Below are 22582 nucleotides of genomic sequence, written 5' to 3' on the forward strand. Positions count from 1 at the left end.
CAACAAGCTATAGAGTAAGGCAGACTTATGAAATTTGCTACATGTCTATATTGTTGGACTGGAGGCCTGTCCTGTACTTTGCCAGTTCCCATAACTAACCTGTGTTTCACTTACAGCCTTAAAAAGTTCAGCCTCTTGGATTTAGCACTTAGGAAGATAATGAGTATTTCAAGCTCATGTTTAAGAAGGAACAAGGAAGGGACCTTTTGCTTGTGCTGCTTCAGCTGTATTCAAGAGGACTTAGCACAGATGGATTGTGCATTACAAAATGTAACACATAATTCAAGCTGTCAGCTTAATCAGACTGTTTCCAGGAAGCAACCTGTAAAAGAGAAAGACCCCTTGTTTGCTGACCCCTGATCCATAGCCTGCTGCATCATGTCATCCATTTTGCTTTTCTTTATTTATGTGTCCCTTCCTTCCCCTCCTTTTTATTAATGTATTCCCTTCAAGTGGCACCCTGGAAAGACCACCCAGAGGGAGGAGCACAATAGGGAATGAGCTAGCTGAAATAGAGATTTTGTAAGACTTGAGCGCAATGAAAAGCCCTGTTGAGCTGCCTGTGTGTTCTCACTGGTTTGTTGTGTGTTAGGTCTAAACTTGCAAACTTCACCATCTTCATTCACCACTGTTCTCAGTCACTGTTGTGGAAGTACATTGCCATAGTGCCTGGAATTTTGAATGAAATAGTTCAGTTTTGTTGGGAAAACAACAGTAAACATTAAAGTTGCAGATATTTAAAAATCTTTTTAAAGCTACTGAACATTGCAGTGGTTTAGTTTATAGGCCAGCTGTGTGTTTGCTTTGTAGAGTTCTGCTGTACAATGCCAGAACAAAGCAGGCAGTCTGAAATAAAAATCTGAATAGCTATTTACACCTCTGTAAAAGGATTAGCGATGCCCTATTGTTAAAATGCTTAAATCTTAATTTGCATCAATATAGAGATATCACTTTAGTACAGTCCCACTTAGGTCCAAGTTATGTTTTGTACCTGTAGGGGGGCACTAGTCTTTTCTATCCATATAGGTGTAGAATAGTGTTTTTTGAAAAAACATTTGTGTCTTATTTAATTAAAAAACGCTAGATGCTAAGTTGGTTTGATCTGTAGTTTGCAACTTGTTTCCCCATTGTGTTCATGCTTATATTTGAGATCTTTTCAGTCCTTTTGCCAATTAGCATGCATCCAGTTTTCTGGGAGAAAAAATATACATAGTATTTCATGCTTAAACGGTCTAATGGAAAAGATTTGTAATTGTTATTCAAGCCAGAATAACCTTTGGTACAAATATGTTTTTTGTAAATCTGTGACATAAGCCTGGAATAGGAACTAGAGGTCCTCTCACTTAAAATAATAGTAGCTGTGTCTTGGTGTCTTTTTCTCTCTCTTCCTTCCCTGTAACATCTATGTATGTGCAGCCAACATAGTGAACTCTTCTCACTCAGAGTTTTCCAGCTTTGTTCCATTGGCGGCTGCTTTGAACTGCTTGGTCAGCCAATGATGATGTCACTTTGCATAGGTGGATATTAGAGGGAAGGGATGTGATAAGACAGGGCTCTTATCTTAGAGACAGACCTGTATCAGATGTAGGGTCTTGAAATGGTGTGGTAGATGTAATATTTATTATATAACAGAAAGATATATTCTGCACTTAGGAAAGGATAAAATGGTGCTCTTTATTGTAGGTGTGTTTTAGTTAAGAAAAGAAGAAATTCAATAGCAAAAAAAATCAGAGAGAAAAAAATGTAAGGCTGCTGTAGGCAAATGTATGTTTAGAAACTGGCTTGGTACTTTTCAAGGTTTTTCAAGGGTGCTATGACACTCCTTTTTTCAACAATGCTGCCACACAAACCTATCTATTAAGTTGGAAGAAGTGCTTCCTTTTCAATTTTATGTACCCAGTTTTATGGCCGTATTTCATATATTAACAAAATACTATTTTTGAACAAAGTGCTACAGTGAAGTTTTGTAAAATCTGCTGGGAAAAACTAGGCATGACACATTTGTCTGATTTATGTTCATTTATGAAGGGAGGGTGTGGGACTTTGACCAAATGGGTATGATAAAACACTGGGGAAGGCATCATTTCATTTTTGGTATAAGAAATAGATATCACCCTTTGCTTTATACCTGTATAGGAAGCAAACATGATTCTTTGCTACTTCACATTTCTGCATTTGTACTTCCATAGAAACATTTCAATAGATCATAATCACATTTGTGTTTATTTCTTCAGACTATGTTTGTCCTTTGAAGGATTTTCTCATCTCCTGACATTCATAGAAGGCTCAGTGGCTGGAACAACTCCTGACTGCCTGGTGTTATACCAATATAAAACTGTGCCTGTCGCAGAATTGGAGGCCCTTATAAGGTTTAATGCTTAATTTTATTTATTTTGGAGAAGTAATTAATATTATCCATCTTTTAAATCTACTGGCTTTAGTATGAGTTTTGCTCAATTAGACTTCCTTCACAAGAACAGTGGGTTACTTCTGCCTTGACCAGGGCTTCAAACTGCTTTATTCAAGTAGGGTCTATACCAGGCATGGACAACTTTGGCCCTCCAGGTGTTTTGGACTTCAACTTCCAGAAATCTCAGCTAACTTACCGGCTGTTAGGAATTGAAGTCCAAAACACCCGGAGGGCCGAAGTTTGCCCATGCCTGGTCTATACCATGTAAATTATTTTTGGGAGTATGAGGGCAGTTCTATACCCGGATAATGAAGTTTGAAGCCATCCCAAGAGCGGAGTGTCTACAAAATGCACACTCCCAAAGCATGCTATAGCATGAATCAAGACAGAAACAGAATGTTTAAAAACCCATCAGGAAATCTGAAATAAACTGGATAATGTGCTGCAGCCAATCAGAGTTTGAAACTGGGATCCAAAATGGACATGGATATGCACATCAGCACATCTCAACAGACAGTTAAGAAACTCCCCTCCCCATCCCAACCCCCACCCCCATTTTCCAGTGGCTATCTAGCCACAGACACTGGGATTCCTGGGTTTGGTTCCAATCTACAGTCAGCAGATATTGTGGCCACCGTCCTAGCCTTGAACCAGTTCCTGGGGTTTTGGGTAGGAACTATGTAGCACAACCAGTTCATTTTAATCCAATTTTAAACTGGATTACAGTGTTCCCTCACTACTTCGCAGTTCACTTTTCCCGGATTCACTGTTTCGTGGTTCTTCAATAAACTCTAAAAGACTATTATAAATCATAAAAAATTACAATTTACAGTCTAAGGAAGGGAGGAAGGAGAAGCCAAAGGGAGAGAAAAGGATCCCAAGCAGCAACGGGAGCAGAAGGAGGCGATTTATCAACACACAATGGATTGATAAAGACTTAAAATAGTGTATACCTACTAAAATAATGTATAAATATTAAAATAAATATAGTGTTCCTACTTCGTGGATTTTCACTTATTGCGGGTGGTCCTGGAACCTAACCCAAGCAATAAGTGAGGGAACACTGTATAGTGTCTGTGTAAAACTTCCCTGAAATCTAGAAGAAATTCTTCTGATGGTTATGGATTGCTTTTCCTTTATTTATGATCTCTATCTCTGTTCCTCAAAAACTGCTTGATTGAAGTCTTAAATGCAGGTTAATGCATGTGCATTTAATAACAGTTAAAATGTTGAAGAACCAAATTCTTTTGGATTATTTTGACACAAGCAGGAAGGGATATCTAAGCTTCTTCCATCTGCTTTTTCCAAACTATAAATCTTCCAAAAATAACATCCTTCTCCTGCTTCCCCATTTGATTTTAAAATATTTTTTCATTTTTAAAAATATTTTGGAGCACTCTCAAGCAGTTGATCACTTATTTGGAACAGATAAAAGGCTACACTCCTCTTTTTTACTCACATTTTTTTGTACTTCAGATTATCCTGCAGAAAGATTTTGCCACGCTTAATGGGCCCATTGCACTACCAATCCATATAGATGTTCACATTAATTTGTGCTTGATTTCCAGCATTTATCCATACTTGAGTTTGCTGTTACTTCAAAGCCATAAATCCCCCTTGACTGTGTAGAGCTAAGACTTCTTATGTTTTAATCTCTGTCCTGTGCATTTAATATGTATTTTATAGAAATACATTTTAATATGTATCTTTTATAGAACTACATTTTAATACAGTAGAATCTCACTTACCCAACATAAATGGGCTGGTAGGACGTTGGATAAGCGAAAATGTTGGATAATAAGGAGGGATTAAGGAAAAGTCTATTAAATGTTAAATTACGTTATGATTTTACAAATTAAGCACCAAAACATCATGTTTTACAACAAATCGACAGAAAAGGCAATCCAAAACATGGTAACGTTATGTAGTAATTACTGTATTTATGAATTTAGCACCAAAACATCTGAATATATTGAAAACACTGACTACAAAAACATTGGCTACTAACAAATTGACCACAAATAAAGATAGAATTGCATAAAATGAACTTTCAGTAGCAACATTGTCAGAAATTAAATCCATAAACAGTTCAATCCTTGCTGCCTAGAGAAACAGCTGTGGATCGGGGCAGCAGGCAAACTGTGTTGGATAATCCAGAATGTTGGATAAGCAAATGTTGGATAAGTGAGACTCTACTGTATGTGTTTATAGAATTTTTGCTATTTTTTGTGTTTTGACTATGCTGTGACCAGCCTTGAGCCACGAGGAGAGGCGGGCAAGAAATAATAATAATAATAATAATAATAATAATAATATCTTCTGGTTTACCACACTGTTATAATGGTCACATCTATACCATTAGCTAGTATCCAGTTCATGCAGGCTTCTTCTTCTCGTATTCTGAGCATAAGTTTTTGGAAAAACCCTGTGTCTAACTCTTAAAAGAAGTACAGAGGACTCTTTTCCGGTAGAGTCATATCCTAATCTTCCATTTTTGGACATCAGCTCAAGTAGAAGTAATAAATATGATGCTGACCTAGAAATAGCCTTTAAAAATGTCTTATCACATTCTTTGCCGAAAGAAACGTAATGGAGTATGCTACTTAAGAGAACCAATCACCGTATTTATAGGTGTGGTTTTTCCCCTTGGCTTCAGAAGGGGAAGGCACCAACTTTAAGGGTACTTGGCAACAAGAAAATCACTTTTCATGATCCTTAGGGTACCATCACTGTGTAGGCTTGTTTAGTTGGCATTCTATTTCAGCTAAAGTTGTCAGTTAAAGTTTATATTAAATTTATGGTTTGAGATACTTATTGTACATTCCATGAATGACTGTAGCTGCTTGTAATGGGCTTAAGTAAACATTTCATTAAGTGTCTGCTTTTGTTTATAGTCTCTGTAATGAAACTGGCAACTTGAAACAAGAAGACCTTGAGTTATGTGAAGCACTTGTCCTTCATCAGCTGCAGAGATTATTGCAAAGTACAGCAAATGCATGCCTTTTACCAGAGAATCCGTTTAATAACAAAAGTGAGATGTTCAATGGAAAACAAAACAGGTATGCTCATTGGTTCAACTTCCATAATTAACATTCTTATGGGTCACATGTATGACTAAGACTGAAATCAAGCAATTTCAAGAGGGGAGCTGTATGCATTGGAAATGTGGGGGGTATGTCTTGTAAACATGCAGAATATATCATCTACAGTATCGGTTACAGCACAGTCCTATGCTGTGCTATTAACCAGAAGTCATGCCTGAACCCAGATTAATCTAAATCAGTTTCCTCACAAATGCCCCTCCTTTAAGCCTCTTAAACCCTCCAACAGCTTTTGAAAAAGTGAAGATTAGAGACTAGGTGGTAGTTGCTCAAGTTTTTTTTTTCTTCGTGTCAGGAGCAACCAGAGTTGCTACTTGAGTGAGAGAATTTGGCCGTCTGCAAGGACGTTTACCATCCTTGTGGGAGGCTTCTCTCATGTCTTTGCATGGAGCTGGAGCTGATAGAGGGAGCTCATCTGCGCTCTCCCCGGGTGGGATTCGAACCTGGCAGCCTTCAGGTCAGCAACCCAACCTTCAAGTCACAAGGCTTTCATATAGTATAAACCGGTTTTCTTGAGGAAGGGTTGTAAGGACAGATCACATTCTTCTTGACTAACTCTAATGCAACATGACCAAGTTGTTGGCTTGAACATAGGTTATACCTAAAAGCTCCCACTGCCTTTAGGGACAAGAAGGCCCATGTAAAATAATATAATACAATTGCATTTGGGGCTTCTTGTCCTGTCTCTGTTGTTACTATTTCAGTTTCTTTCATATCCATAAATGCCCCAGCTGCTACAATAGGGTAGTCACTCTTTTGCTTGACTCTATATCAGTGGTTCTCAATAAACTAGCAAACTGGCTGGGATTTCCAGTAGTTGTAGGCCAAAACACCTGGGGACGCACACGTTGAGAATCACTGCTGTATATGTTCCTTAGTCCCCACAGGATTCTAATATTTAGTTCCTAGCATATTCCTAACGTTAAGGTTTATCTAAGATAAGCTTACATTAATATTGTTCTAATCCACTTTTGGTGACTTTTGGAGCAAGTAAGAATTCTAATAAATTTAACATTGTTGCTTTTTAAACTAAGAAAACCTAAAGTACAGATTCTGGATAGCAAAGAGTCATTTTACATCTTTATTGACATGTGCTGCTTTGTCTATCCTATTTTTCTTCATGTTTTTGTAGGTCTAAATTAACACCTTATTTTGCAATGATATGGAAACGTTTAAGCGAGCATGTCTTATTCCTGCAAAAGCATCATGTTTTACTTGAACAAGAAGCAAAAAAGATGTTTGTTACCTTGTTGATTTCAGGAAAACATGAAGGAGATAGCTCGGTCAGTAGTTGTTGCATTTGCTTCCAATATCATTTGTCTTGGTTGTTTGCAAGGCAGGAGAGTGGCATCCAGATAAAGATCCTTTTAACATTTTTAGATGACCTTGTGAAGATTGAATCTCTTAGGTAATTTTTTTAGAAATTTGGTTGGTGGGATTTTGTCTTGGGACTGCGACTATACTCCGCAGTCTATAGAATCTTTAAATAATACTAGTTTGAAGGCAAAATGTGGAATTGCTTCCTTGGATTTCCGTTATAATTTGAGATTAGTACAGGCAGTCCCTGGGTTACAAATATGATAGATTCTGTAGGTTTGTTCCTAAGTTGAATTGGTATGTAAGTTGGAACAGGGACATTTTAAAATGTAACGCTAGGCAAAATATTTGTTTTAGTTTTGAATAGCATCAAGTAAGGTTAATGCCCTTGTAGAATTTGTTTTGCTGTTTGTGCTGATGCTCAGAAGATTTCACCTCACTTTCTGTCCCTGTGACAATTGGATTTTCAAAAAATTGGCTTGTCCAGGAAACAAGAATTGGTGGTAAAGCACCCATGATAACTCTTTCTTTTCTTTTCTTTTCTTTTCTGGGGATAGATTTTCTCTCACTTCTTGTTTTCTCTCTCTCTCTCTCTCTCTCTCTCTCTCTCTCTCTCACACACACACACACACCATTTGTAACAAAAATTGAATGTTAGTCGAATGTTTGTAACTTCGAGACTGGTCAACAACATGTTTCTTTTTCAAGCTATTAGTAAAGCTGTAAAATGTTTAAAAAGTATGAGATACATGAGCCATTTGCTCAGCTGAGACAGCTCAAACTGATTTCTTATCTCAGAATTGTTATTTAATTATACTTGCTGTTATAATGCTGTGGTAACATAACAGCTTTTGAAAGCACCACTTGTTAAATAAGGGCTCCAAATGGAAATGATCTGTATTTGTTTTTACAGTAATTATAATTTATTTCTATTTCTTTAGATCACACCAGAATTGAAAGAGAGCTTGCCAGAAAAATATGAAAACAGGTCAGTTGCAGTTAGCCATCAAGAACAGGACTCTTATGATTCACAGAAGAATGGTCTAAAAAAGGAAGGTAAATGTGCACAATAGCTTGGAGTAATGATGGAAGAAATCAAATTTCTTAAAGTAGTTTTAATCTTGAATTTTCATTAGGCCAGGACAGGTTTATAAATTGCAGTAGTAAAAACTATGCAAGATTTTGACCATGGTCTAGTGCTGGTAGTGTGCATATGCATTACATAGCGATATGAACATGGGATCTCTGTCATTTTATAGTATTAATCTCAATATATTAAGTTTTTAAATGCATGATTATATGTTTGGCGCTTCTTTGCAGTAGTATGAAAGGTTATATATTGTTGAGATACTTTTGTCTTTGGCTTAAAAGTATTTTTTTAAAATTACCAATTTTTCTTTGCTAGATATAAATAAGAAATAGAATCATGAGTTGTCCCCTATATAGATAGATAGATAGATAGATAGATAGATAGATAGATAGATAGACAGATAAAATGTAGAGGGCATGTCTACAAATTGTAAAATGTATTTCTAGACAGAAACATTTAAGACAGTACACATTAAACAACACATTTGTAGCTTGTTAGTGCAGAGGAAGCATAGGATACATCTTTTCTCTTCTTAGATGTAAGAAGCTCCATACTGAGAAAAGCATGCCTTGAATTTTTCAAAATTTATATGAAAAAATTGATATGTTAGATGAATTTGTTTTGCTAAAGGAAGTAATTTGATTTAGGAGCGGGAGATGGGGACTCGCTCAGTGTGTCCTTACATCAAAGGCTGAAACAGACAAGCAATTAGGAGACAGACTCCTTTACATGGTAAACATAAGCAATCCTGTTAGTATTGCGTTACTAGATTTTTATCATTAAAAGAGGCTATATTTTAATTTAATTTTCTGTATGTAGTTAGTATTATGTATATCAAATGTTGCTTCTGGCTTAATGGCCCAGACGGCAAAGTTATCACGGTCTAAAAAAGTCTCTATGCAAGGTATTTTGCCAGTTTACTGTTTTCTTTGGTAGCTTTGCACAGAAAGAGTAGCAGCATATTTGACTAAAGTTCACAGTAGGGTCCTTTTGTAAAGAACTGTAATGGACAGTTTAGATCAATAAACAAGAGATAACAAAAATGAAAAATTAAAGGGAATAGGGCTTAAAAAGAAAACAAACTGGTCTGATCACTGTGACTTTGAAATGTGCTTCATTATTGTGTATTTCACATACAGAAGTCACAAGCTGGTGTGAAGATGAGAGCAGGGAAGAAAGCCTGGTGGAAAAGATTCCTATTACAGGTAAAAGTAATGGCTGCATAATAGCCTCAAATGCAGGGTTTGACTTTATTATATAATCAAAACATTGCATTTCAGCAGCTTGTGAATCTACCTAATAGTGAGTAAATTCAGCTACTACATACTGAGCACAGAGATTAAACGCAAGATCATAAAGTCTGTGCCTATGTTAACATAAACCAAGATGGAAAATAACAGTGCCTATTTTAATTCCTTGTAATCATGTTATACGTTTTAAACCTTGTGAATATCCTCTGTCATTTTACCCTTTCAGGTCTTGGTATCGGTGTTACAAAGGTCAGTCTCCATGGGGAAGAATCAGTAATTATATGGCAAACTACAGATGTTTCTGATTTGACTCTTTTCTTTTCGGTAGTAATTGAATGTGTATCATTAGAATAAGAGCAGGGGGAAAATGTGCCAGACAAGAAGCTGGGGTTTTGCCTCGGTAACAAAGACGCTCAGATAATTTAAAATATTTTGCAATAATGTTTCATCAGGACCTGTTAAGATCTCTCTTTCTGGCAGCTATATTATATTTGTTTAGAAAGAATATCAAAGATAGTAGCATGGCAATCTTGGTCTGGGGATATTGTACACATTAGCATCCTTGACAGATGCCTATTTGTAGTAACTAAATCTAGAAGACCCTTTCTGTTATAAAGAAGAAAACCCTTAATTGCATATGAGATACAGTTACAGACAAAGAAATACAGAGATGTGCAAATAGTTACCATAAAAGAGTTGTGGGATAATTCTTAAAATAGTCATTATGGACTTCAAATGTAAAAATTGCTTAAATTTCATGCACACACATATGATTATTAACTTTGTAAAAGTTTCCATATAAAATGTTTTATGTTAACTTTTCTCATGTTTCCGCTAAAGGTGAAAAGCAGGTCTAAAGGTATATGGGTCTCAGAGTACAGCATGGTAAAGCTTGAAGCATTCTTTTTCAGAATTAGAATCCACCCGTAAATCTTGTTGAATTACACCTTGTTTAACATTTTTACAAATAATTGGGCTTCTGAAGACACAGTATTGATTAAACATATTTCAATTTGGCTTTATGTCTGTGAGAGAGATCTTAATATGGTAATATAGAGTTAGCTTTTTAGGTCCTGTGCTTCCTCTTGGAAGAAAGTGGCAATCACTTTCCTATACTGTCTTTTTCAGTATCTCTGTTAACTGCTGTTGCATCTTTCTAGCAGTTGCTTTTGAGAATATTCCTGCTCAAATAATGTTGTCCACACTCTGAATTGACTTAGCTTGACCTCATTTCAACTTGATCGGCTGTGTAGCTTTGTGCTCGTATTAGTTTCATCGTTGGATTGTTGATTGGCTGCTCTCTGATTATCAGTAATCATAATTCATGTCAGCAGTCCAGAAAACAACCATCTGAAGCAGCAAAACAATTTATCACCAACTGTAGATAGGGAAACAGTAGTGCAGCACAGAATATTTTAAATTGTGATTTTAAAAAAATTAAAAGTAACAATGCTAGTCTTTTTTAAAGCTTGTGAGCCTATATTCAGTGTTATATAATTACTGAGCCAAGAGTTTTCAAAAATAGAGCTAACTGCAGACCTTTGGAGTGCAAATATATTTGTAGGATTGCTTCAAAGGTTATACCTTTCTCATATATAACATCCTTCAAAGCAAGAAAAAGCATAAAGGCCATGGGCATAATCTATTGACTTTTAAGCCCATTACTCTCAGTAAGAAAAATCTGAGTGCCTTCTCAGTTCTCACCTTCCTATAGGTGGCTTGCAAGCCAAAACATACATCCTCAGAAGAAAATCCACCAGGTTTAGTGTGGCTGACCATTTAGGACAGTAGTTCTCAACCTGTGGGTTTCCAGATGTTTTTGCCTTCTTCTCCCAGAAATTCTAACAGCTGGTAAACTGGTTGGGATTTTTGGGAGTTGTAGGCCAAAATACCTGGGGACTCAAACATTGAGAACCACTGATTTAGGATGATTAGATGGATGGGCACCGCCTTTCCTTTCCTTTTTTAGTTTTTTTTTTAATGAAGCTAACTGGGGGGGGCTGGCATTTTTAGCATCATTTTCAAGACTGCCCTTTGGAGCCTAGGAGAGCTCCACAGACATTTTTAGAAATGAAAATGGTTGGTCATTGTAGCTTAGCCATGTATTTTGAAGTTGTATTCAATTGCCCAGAAATAATGGTGGTGTCCAGGAAAACAGAGAAGTTGTTTTGCCTGTAGGATATGGGTGTCTTTGCTGTCTACATTAGCTAGTTATTTTGTTTCACATATGCTGCATGTTTTTTCTAGATATTAATGTGTGAGGAAAAAAAATAGATATTTTTGGGTGGTAAGGTGGAATTTGAGGCAAAATCTCCACCTCTGCCTTTTACAGAGTTTCTTGGCAATATCCCTTCTCTCTCAGCCTCATTATTTGCCCTCTGTGAAATCAGTATTATAATAAACTGAACTGCAAAACATTACTTTTGTAACTCAGACTGCATATCAGCCTTGTGCTTAGAACCCAGAGCAAGTTGCTTTTGTCTTGGGCCTGCCAATTTAGTTTCTGGGAAATGTGCTTCATGACTGTGGTGGATATTGTGTGACAGGAAAACCCTCAACTCCTTATGTGTTCTTGTTTTATTTATTTTTATTTATTTTATTTCTACCCCGTTCTATCTCACCCCAAATATTTCCAATTTTGGCAAATATTCAGTGCCGCAGTTAATTTTTGTTGTAAGCAGTTGTTGTTGTTGTTGTTGTAAACCATTTTGTAAATACTATCACATCACTATCTCAAAAACCCAGACGTGTCCATGTTGAGGACTCATGAATAGGACTGGAACCTTTCCCTTGATTCCATTTCTTCAATATTACACAGAATATCTTATATTTTAATCATCATTGAATGAGCTAATTAGAAAAAATGCAATGTTGGAAGAGGTGGACATTTAAAAAAAAAACATACAAAATTCTATGTTGAAATTCTAGGGGGCCAGTACATCTACTGGATAGCATTTCCTTTTCCTCAGTTTTCACAAGAGACTACTAGACTGCATAAATCAATATCCTTGCTCTGTTAATATTAATAATAACAGGTGTACAGATTAATTAGTTATATTACTGGTTGATTAAAAAAAATATTGCAAACACCCTCCCCCTTGAAATGACTACAAGTGTTCAGCACTGTATCACTTTTAAAAGTAACAAATTAAACAACATGTACTTGTAATCATAGTTTTTAAAAGTCCCCTTAAGAGCAATGGATTAAATTAGTGTGTTGGTAATAATTACTTTTAGAGATTTGGCTCTCAAGTAACTAAAATATCTGATTTTGATTTTTTTGTTGAAAATATTTTTAAAATATGAAAAACACATTTTAAAGGTTAGTATTCCAGTTGATTAGAACTGTACTTCAAATGACACTTAATATAGTACTATATTCCTCATAACAAACTTGCTCTGTCTGTTTCCTCTCACCTAAGCAGAATGAGGCAGAGACCACAGCTTACTCAAAATTGATAGTTTCTAGCTCTGGAAAGTATGTATTAGACTGAAGGCTTCAGTTCGGCAGTTGGTGTAGCATAAAACAGCTTTTGCTGCTCTCAGTTTTACTGGTTTTTAATAAGTTGTTTTTCCTTTGCATCTAGAGCAACCCTGCCTCCTGTTGCTCTTTCGTTTTTTTTAATAGTGAAATTGCATCCTCCCTCCATTTATACACTCACATTTTAAGACGAAAATTAAATGAGACATTTTTAAGGCAGGGGAAGGGCATTGTAACAGAACACCGCTAATAAAGTGGACCAATAAATGCAAGAGGGCAATCCTTAGAAAAAATACAGGGCATAACCAGCCATCTTACTGGCAGTTCATATTGGACAAGATAATTTTGCCATGGCAGAACAACAAATGTAGTACCACATTTTAAAAAGTGGGAAGAAAGCCATGTTGTACTACTGTTCTCTTGTTAGATTTAGCATAATAATTGAGTGATTCAATTATGCCAGTCCTAGAGAAAAACCAGCTAATGCAGAAACAGCCTAAAATAGCTTTTAGCTTCTTGAGTGCTAAATATGATTGCATTCAACTGTGAATGTTACTAATAGAGAATGGAAAACAGAAGATTTTTTTACGTCAAATGTTCATTACAGTGTAGGCTAGATTGCCACTGAATTACAGTCTTGAACATGGGAAAACTAATTTAAGTATCATGTGGAAACAGCCTTTTGATGGAATACATGGATTTCAAGGGATCTGGAGATGAAGAAATTGAGAAAAAAATGATGTGCTTAAGTTTGATATATTGTCATTTGTCCCGTTTTTGAGATTAGATCTTTAGTGCAGCATTGAAAAGGATGAAATGGTAGTTTCCAGATACATAGACAGCAGAGTTGTCATTTTTCATAATCTTCATTTCATAGCTAGATGATAAATTTTTTAACTGGAGAATCTAAATCTGTGCATAACAATAGAAACACTTACATATGGAAATAGAAATTGGGACTATTAATAACCTAGTTTTGATCAAATATTCCCAACATAGACTGGCACCTAGAGGGTGTGTATATGTATGTTTATGAGGGAGAATGTGATTGTATTACTTTGAGGTACTGTTCTGGAGGGTACCCAATTTTGGATGAAGTATTTTGGGGTGCTTTTTGAGGAGGGAACCCCCCTAATGCATGCATTCATAGTAGGAGCAAACACCTTTCATTTAAAAAAAATTAAATACCCACTTAGGGAAAACAGGAAGATTTGTCACCTCAATATGTTAAACAAAGAGGGTATTTTTTACAATACAATACAATGTACAATTGGGAAGAAATGATAAGTAGTTTTATCTTCTACCATTGAAGGCACCATCTCAATATTCACTTCATGCAGAATAGTTTCTTTTTCATAGTTCGCTTTCTTTCCATATCTTCCATAGCAGCACTTGGAAATTAGTGTTAAGAAGCGGCAGTAGAGTGGATTTTTTTTCATTCTCTTCATTAACTGTCATTAGAGAAGTTCCAATTCTAGCAGCCTTTTATAGTTAAAACTGGTTTCAGGAGATAATGATGAATACAAATATCAATTCACTTATTCTTGTTCAAATGTGAAGCTTGTTTCCAAAAAGTATCAAATCCATCTGAACAAATTTTATAGGAACCATACTGTGGATGTGCATTCTTTTGTCACAAAATGCAATTTTCCAAGTCCTGTACAGAAGCAATTTGATACATTTTCATAATTTTGATCTGTGCATAATATTCTACTCCTGGCCAACAACATGCTGCTACTTTTAACTCTCTCTCTTTTTTTTTAATTTGGTATTCTTTGGAAACAAATCCACAAATGTATCTGGCAGAGCTGCTATTTTTTTGAAGGAGCAGAGCTGTAGTCTTGAATTGTCATGTATTCTAACAAGGATTGCCTACAAATATTTTTTGATTGTAGCGGATTTAGGTAAAATCTACCATTAAGAGAGACCTTGGGAGTTTTAGTGGGTGTTACCTATGAAGAGGAACTGAAAACTGTTTTTCTGGTACCTGAGTGTATTGAAGATAAAGCGTGGTGTTTACAATGTCATTTACATTTTTTTAGGAACTCAAGTAGCTTGCTTTCACTTCAACTGCAGCACCACCTAGTGTTCAACACTCAGGTTTTACCATTTTGGAATGAAATTGGTGTAGCTTTTCACCCCACTAGAGATGTTGTGGCTGGACATGAGAAGAGAGGACGTTTCACTATTTGTAGAATGGTCCTGCTTTGGTTTTATGCATATTTTAGAATTAATGATGTAGAATTTATGTATTCACTCTCAAAAACTGGTAGCTGAAAACTAGCCCTTTCTTTGATTTGTATCTATAAGATGCTTTGTAGGGTTGAGTGTGGTGAAGATGATTTTACCAACCAGCAGGAAAATACGTTTCTGGTATTGCTGTCCTAGTCTTTTGCATACTTTTTAATCTTTTTGTTTGATTTTGGAATTTTTGTCTCATGTTAAAATATGTGCTCTTCTATCTATCTCATTTTAAATACTTCATCTACCAGTTGCTGTTTAACTTTCTTCTGTGTCCACAGTGCTGGTGGTGATAGTAATTTTGAGGCTTTGGTTATATTGTGTTCTGTATGTTTCATAATATTTATTTTTATATTAACTTTTTTATTTGGTTGTTTAGAATCTACCTCACCGCTCCTGCCATTTCTTAGTTGGTGTTTTCATGGTAATTTTAAAACAAAAGAAGTCCACAAATGTGATTCAGTAAAAGTAACAGAAACCTCTATAAACATGAAAAATACCTATCAGAAATACCTAAATATGTCAAGCTTAATGCTTATTGTACTATTATAAAACAACATCATAGCTTTTTTCCCTGTTCTTTAGTGAACATGTCAGGATATCATAGATGTTTGGAATAATGTAAAATGGTATCTTACATGAAATTGGATCAATGGGTGATGATGTTAGTGTGTTTAGGAAGTCATGTCTCAAGTTAATATAAATGGGACTGATTATTTTATTCCATAGTTGTAAAGAACTTTGGAATGACTGTACTCCTATAAAGTGATTTAAGCTTAAACTGAGACAAATATCTGATCCAGGATCCCAGTGTTCATTTTTACATTTCTGTAATTTCTTTTTTGTCTCTCCTCCCAAAGGTGCACAGAGCATTATCAGAATAAATGTATAAGACAAAATCTATTCAAATGCAAAGTAAATTTGCATAACAAAACAGTAAGCTGCCCTTTATTATTGTCTTTCTGGGACTATGAATTCAGTAGCTGTAGGTGATACAAACCATTTAGGCCTGCCATATCCAGTGGAGAGTGGGGTTTTGAGTGGGTAGAAGAATAGCCATAGAAGGTCAGCAGCCACAACTTTATTGGCTACAGCATGCATGGCTTTCCTATAAAATATGGCCAGAATCACATTATTAAACTACTCTGAGTGCTGGCTGATTGACTATCCCCATCCTACGAGCTTGTTAACAATGGGAAGAGCAATAATCTGGTTCTTAACATCGATAAATCAAGGAGCTCATAGTGGACTTCAGAAAGAACAGACTGTTGTGACTCAGCCTCTGTGTGATTCTGATGAAGATTCTGGGATGCACTTTCAAGATGATGGGATTCGGGTTCAGGATGAGTTTCAAGATGACTCTGATAGGAATTATGGGATTCAGGTGCAGGGTGTTCCTGCTGTGCAAAATGAGGAGCAGGAAGGCTTTCCCATGGGAAGAAATAATGTTGTTAATGAAGATGGTTCTCAGGTGCAAGAAACAGGAAGGGAGAGCAGCTCCCAGCCTCAGCCTGATAACACTAACGAGGCCTGTGGCCTTGACGATGGGGCTGCATCTCTGGATCAAGCTAGTTGTCTAGAATTTCGGGGGTTGAGCAGAAGTCTTAGAATAGTAAATAAGAGGGAGGTCAAAGGGTAAAGAAATGCCTTCATGTTATGCTATTAAAGCAGTCGGCTGAGAGGGAAATCTTCGTCAAAGCAATTTCCTCGCTTGAATCAAGTACCAAGACTTCTTTCCTGTGTTATCTTATGGCTTGGATGTATCCTCGTTTCTGGGACTTTGGTGTCTATTGAAAGGACTTTGCTTCATGTCTATTGTTTCTATGGATTTGTGTCTTACAGCCTTGTTTTTGCAACTATCTTTTGGAACTAAACTTTTGCCTTTTATGAACTGCCTTTTTCCTATTCCCTAGTAAACTATAAAAGACTACGTTCTGTGTGCAGCCTGGTGTCTTTAGCAAGGTGAAGCTAACCTGAGGTGCGACAGTGACCAGAAATCCAGTCCTTGCTGATAAATGGAGATAGAGTGGAGTGTGTGGAGTTTTAAGTTCCTGGGTTTCACTTCTAAGGAGGACCTGACTTGGGGCACTCATATGGCAACATTGATTAAGACTGCCTAGCAAAGATTGTATTATCTGAGACTTCCAAGGAATTACCAACTGAATGAAAAACTGCTGGTGACTTTCTACTGCTGTGCTATAGAGATTGTCCTAACCTACTGCATCTGCACATGGTTTGGTAACTGAACAGTGGCATATAGAAAGGCGCTCTAAAGGGTCACCACTTCTGCACAGATAATCATTGGTTGACCTCTTCCCTCTTTGGAAGAACTTTATAAGTCCCACAGCCTTAAGAAAGCTCTTAAGGATCTATCTCATCCAGCATATTCTTTTTTTGAATTACCATCCGACAAACGGTACAGGGTGACAAGGACATGGACAAACAGATTGAGAGATAGCTTTTATCCTAGAGCTGTAACTGTACTGAACTCCATAGTTTCTTATTGATGTGGCATTGGGGGCTGTGTGATGGTGGTTGAAGTATGGAGGGACGGGTGTGTTGTTTTGCGATGTGTGCTGGGAAAAGCATTTAATTCTGTTGTACAATAAAGTTATTCTATTCTGTTTTAAATTTGGGCTGAAATGATACAGATTGATATCATAAGTTGTGTGGCAAACATTCTAACTTCCAAGGTGGGCCTGAAACTTTACTGCCTCCCATTGAAGTGCATGGATGATACTGATCTTGTTTATCCTGGAATGGATCTATCCCAGCATTTATTTATCGTGTCAAAAGCAAACTGAGGGTACAGTTGTAATGTATTTAAAAACACAAACAAAGTTAAAAACGTACAGTTATACTAAATATCCTTTGACCAGTAGCTGGCCACTTGGAGTGACTCTGGTGTCGCTGTAAGAAGGTCCTCCATTGTGCATGTGGCAGGGCTCAGGCTGCATTGTAATAGCTGATCTGTGGTTTGCTCTTCTCCACACTCGCATGTCGTTGACTCCATTTTGTGGCCCCATTTCTTACGGTTGGCTCGGCATCTTGGGGTGTCAGAGCGCAGTCTGTTTAGTGCCTTCCAAGTCGCCCAGTCTTCTGTACCCCAGTGCCTCTAGCACCACAAAATGCTGGGATATTTCATTGCCAAAACTAAAGCTGTTGCAGCCACTAAGGGAGGCCCCTTTGAAAGTGCCATGAATGCCCAAGTTGTAACCAGAATTAGAGGGGCAACCATTGTGTGGTCTGAATAGCTTTGATCATTTGAGTGGTATTTCTTGATTAACATTGCATAGCTTTATTCATTTTCTTCCTGTGCTCATGTTGAAGCTTTCTTTCTTAGGGTCAGATCAGAGGGGAAATTATCCATCCATGTTTACTTCCTCCCTCAAGCCTTCTCCAGTGATGTGTATTTTCTAGAAAAAGTAGATTTAGAAAATTTTCCAGTGCCCCAAATACAGTTGGCCCTCAGAATCCATGTATACTTTATCCACAGCTTGATTTTTTAATCCCCCTAAGCCAACCTTATTTTGTCATTTTATAATCAGGGACACATTTTTGCTGCATGGTTGTATACAATGAGACCTGGGCATCCACAAATTTGGATATCAAACCTGAGTTGGTGGGGTTGAGAATGTTCCTGGAACCAAACCCCATCAGATACAAAGGGCACATTGTAAAATTATCTAATTTAAAATGTATGTTACACTCAAAACTTGATGTAGAAATTATTTTATTAGAATATTTGTAATAATATAAAGAAAATAAGATAACAAATGTAGAAGCACTAGTATGAGAGGAAAACAATATGGTTAAAGTTGTCGAGTAGATATTTTCAGTCTCTATTAAAAATATGCTTTAAAATGTGACTAGGAATAATTAGGCACGCCAGTTTGCGTTCCCCTAGCTTCCTTACATCCTAATACAGGATAAAAGCAGCATATACCATATATACTTTAGTATAAGCCAACCTGAATATAAGCCGAGGCACCTAATTTTACCACAAAAAACTGGGAAAACTTATTGACTCAAGTATAAGACGAAGGTGGGAAATGCAGCAGCTACAGGTATATTTCAAAAATAAAAATAGATACCAACAAAATTATATTAATTGAGGTATCAGTAGGTTAAATGTTTTTGAATATTTATATAAAACTAATTTAAGATAAGATTGTCCAACTCTGATTAGCTATATATTCGAGTATAAGCAGACCCAAATATAATCAGGTCAGGACTCTCAATTGAGGGTAATCCAAGAAATTTTTCAGAATTTCAGTACTATCGTGTTAATTATGTTCAACATGTGTAAACCCTAGAGTTTCTAAGACAAGCAATACTACCCAGAAACCTGATGTAAAATGCATGCATCTTAAATAACTAGAGCCAGTGTTGCTATACTGTCCTAGTCCTGGAGTTCTCCACTGAGTCTCATATTCCTCACCATCTAATATGTGGATATGCTAAAAGCATTAAGAGGCAAATTCAGATTTGTATAAAACATACACATACTTGCTTCCCTGTTGAGAATGCTCAAATGCTAGAAAACTAGTGAACATGAGAGACCAAGTTTAAGCATGTGACAGGAAGCCAGAGTAAAAAGATTTTTAGTTCTGTATCCTAGTATAGAATTCTGTACAATCTATCTGTATAATATCAACCCTGCTCAAAAAATGGTTTATGAATTTAATTAGGAGAGGCAAATACTGCTGAACAGTATGTCCTCCTTATATTATTCATATAACCATTTTAAGAATGTGGCCTTTTAAAAATAAAAATTAGTAATATGCACAAACTATCCTCAAGAGTAACATGAGCTATGACATCCTGTATCTGTAACTGTCTGGAAGGTTAACATTTGCCAAATAAAATTTGGCAAAAGAGGGGGATCACAGGGCCCTTCAACACAGCCATATAACCCAGAATATCAAGGCAGAAAATCCTACAATTTCTGTTTTGAACTGGGCTATCTGAGTCCACACTGCCATATTTTCCAGTTCAAAGCAGAAAATGTGGGATTTTATTCAGCTGTGTGGAAGAGGCCACAGAGAGTTTTTAAAAATGTGCCTGTTGATTACCAGGCACACTTAAACATGTTGGTTTGATCTATACTGTTTGATACTGTGGATCCTACAGTCAGTGATATTCAAAATGGAAGTTTCCATGAATTGGTGCCAGTGTAGGAGCCAATGCTGATCTGCACTGTGTTCCGGGAAAGAAACAGCTTTAACCCATGGGCATGAATATGGTGCCGGTCCCTGGAACACTGGGAAGATGTCTCCACTGGTTCCTAGCATCAAATAACTTAATATGGACTGTTCTGAGTGGCTGTTTCTGTTTCCCTAAACTGAGATTTTTCAAAAATCTATACTTTTGCTATTTAGATTCTGTATAATGCACTTCTTAGAGTTAGTTTTCAACAGCTAGAGTTGACTGGTATATAATTTATGTTATAGATATTATTTTGAAGTGCTGTGGATATTTATTCCTACAGATGTTTAATCAGAAATTTGTTCTCTTTTCAGTGGGTACACACTTTAATTTCTTTTTAAAATGGGAACCTTATAACTTTGGTGTAGAAATTTAAACAAACATGAAGTGCCCTTATTCTGAATCATACCTCTGCATTGCTTAGTTCAATATGATCTGTTCTGTCAGAGGCTTCTCAGCATTACAGACAGTGCCTTGCTCTCTGATCTCCTTTTTAATTGGAGATACTGGGTCCTTCTATGTGCAGTTAGCAAGATGTGGCCCATCCCTAATGCAAGAAAGATCAACGTGATTGTACCATTAAGAGTAGAGACCACTATCTATTCAGGTCCCAAAATAGTTGTTAGGATATCATTAGGAAAATATCTATAAACCTAACAATTCTTTGTGATGATAAAGTTTATAGCTTTGTTTTATAAAAAAAAGAAAAGAAAAACGTGATGAGAGAGGTTTACATTTGACTATGGCAACAAAGTATGGATTTTTAAAAATCAGCTTTCGGTATTTGTACATTTATGTGTATACTGTTTTATGAATTTGAATTAGAAACATTTCTGTAAAATCATTACAATTCTCTAGTCATCATTGTTATCTTGGTTTTCTTTCATTATAGTACATTCAGGGCGCACTTCCTAACACCTTTGAAAGGGTTTGTAGTCTTACAGTGTCTCATTGAATGATTCACTATGTTTACATTTTATAGTAGTTAAAAACTATATTATGCACTCATAGATTCCTGATGTTATACCCATACTTTAAAAATAAGATACTTTTTCTATCATACTCATTACTCTTTTTAAACTATCAGATTTTACAATATGCCATATCCATTTGTTCAGATTGACCCATGAAGTTAAGTTATATTAATACTAGCTGTGCCCAGCCACGCGTTGCTGTGGCGAAGTATGGTGGTATGGGAAATAAAGTATTGAGGAATTGGTGGTAGTTAAGGTAAAGGGTAAACGTTTTCCCCTGACATTAAGTCCAGTCATGTCTGACTCTGGGGGTTGGTGCTCATTTCCATTTCTAAGCCAAAGAGCCAGGGTTGTCTGTAGACTCCTCCAAGGTCATGTGGGATGACTGCATGGGGCAGCGTTACCTTCCCGCCGGAGCAGTACCTATTGATGCACTCACATTTGCATGTTTTCGAACTTCTGGGTTGGCAGAAGCTGGAGCTAACAGTGAGTGTGCCGTCCGCCGGACAATAAAAAACTATAAAACTGAAACGTGCTGTCCTTTATCCGGGCGAACTGCAAATCCCTATAAGCTGTCCTATAGATATTGAACGACTGAGTCTGGATAACTTCAAAAAGGATGTTTATTCATACAAGGTTGTAAACCTGGCACAGATCTTAAAGTTGCAGAAAATGAAACAAATTTCTATAGGTTTTAGTTGCAGAATTATCCCTGGTTCCAGAAGGCAAAGGTGATTATAAAACCACTATACCCTAATCACGCTGTCTATATTAGAAGGAGAAACTCTTTCCTTCCCTATCTTTACAGCAAAGATTAGTTCTAGAAGCGATGGAATAACCCTGCTCCTCTAACTAGAATTCCTATTCCAGATCAGTATAATTCAATACTTATCTAATTTGGATAGGCTTAGATTGGCCTGGTTTTGAGGATGATTTGTCCCAGTTAGCCTTGCACAGCTCCAGCACGTTGGAAAACTATAGCCAGAATGAAGCTCCAAAATGGAGACTAGACCCTGGTAAAAAGGGCGGTCCTAAGATGTTGCACTCTTTGACCAATCACTGCAAAGAAAACTGCAGCCAGCTTTTGCAGATTCCAAGCCACTTTTCCTGGGCTTTGCAGCCAGAGGCTGAAACAAGATGCAAAGGAGGGAAAACAAACAAACGACCAATAGGTAAGGCAAACCATCGTCCTGGGGGACGGAACACTCCCCGCTAAATTCCCAGGATGTGGGAATTTACCAATCAAAAACATACAAACACCTTTGTATACACAACAATACAAACACTAGAACTTTAAACATCTCCAATAAGCAACACGAGGTCACTAATTGGTCTGTCCAAAATGGACACTTTGCCTCTGTTGCAAGTCTTTAATTGAACTTTCCTGACCTTACCATCCGGGCAAGGAAAGGTCTTTAATACAATGCCCATGGGCCACGCATGGCGGGGCAAGTCTTTGTCCTTTAACAACACAACGTTGTTAACCTCAATGTTGTCCTGTGGGCTTTGC

The 22582-nt window shown here is 36.7% G+C and overlaps 1 protein-coding gene across 8 annotated transcripts in view; it reads left to right on the forward strand.

Moving 5' to 3' along the window:
- kiz (kizuna centrosomal protein) overlaps nt 1-22582 on the forward strand; it is a 128548-nt gene that overhangs the window by 57604 nt on the left and 48362 nt on the right. For 7 of the 8 annotated variants that reach the window (XM_062977920.1, XM_062977921.1, XM_008109097.3 and 4 more), the window contains 5 exons: nt 2235-2369; nt 5305-5469; nt 6644-6794; nt 7770-7884; nt 9058-9123. In XM_062977920.1, the coding sequence (XP_062833990.1) occupies nt 2235-2369; nt 5305-5469; nt 6644-6794; nt 7770-7884; nt 9058-9123 (632 nt within the window). The remainder of the gene's footprint in view (nt 1-2234; nt 2370-5304; nt 5470-6643; nt 6795-7769; nt 7885-9057; nt 9124-22582) is intronic. The other variant, XM_062977923.1, reaches the window with a different exon arrangement.

The sequence above is a fragment of the Anolis carolinensis genome, chromosome 4 (assembly GCF_035594765.1).
Source record: "Anolis carolinensis isolate JA03-04 chromosome 4, rAnoCar3.1.pri, whole genome shotgun sequence".
NCBI classification, from domain to species: domain Eukaryota; kingdom Metazoa; phylum Chordata; class Lepidosauria; order Squamata; family Dactyloidae; genus Anolis; species Anolis carolinensis.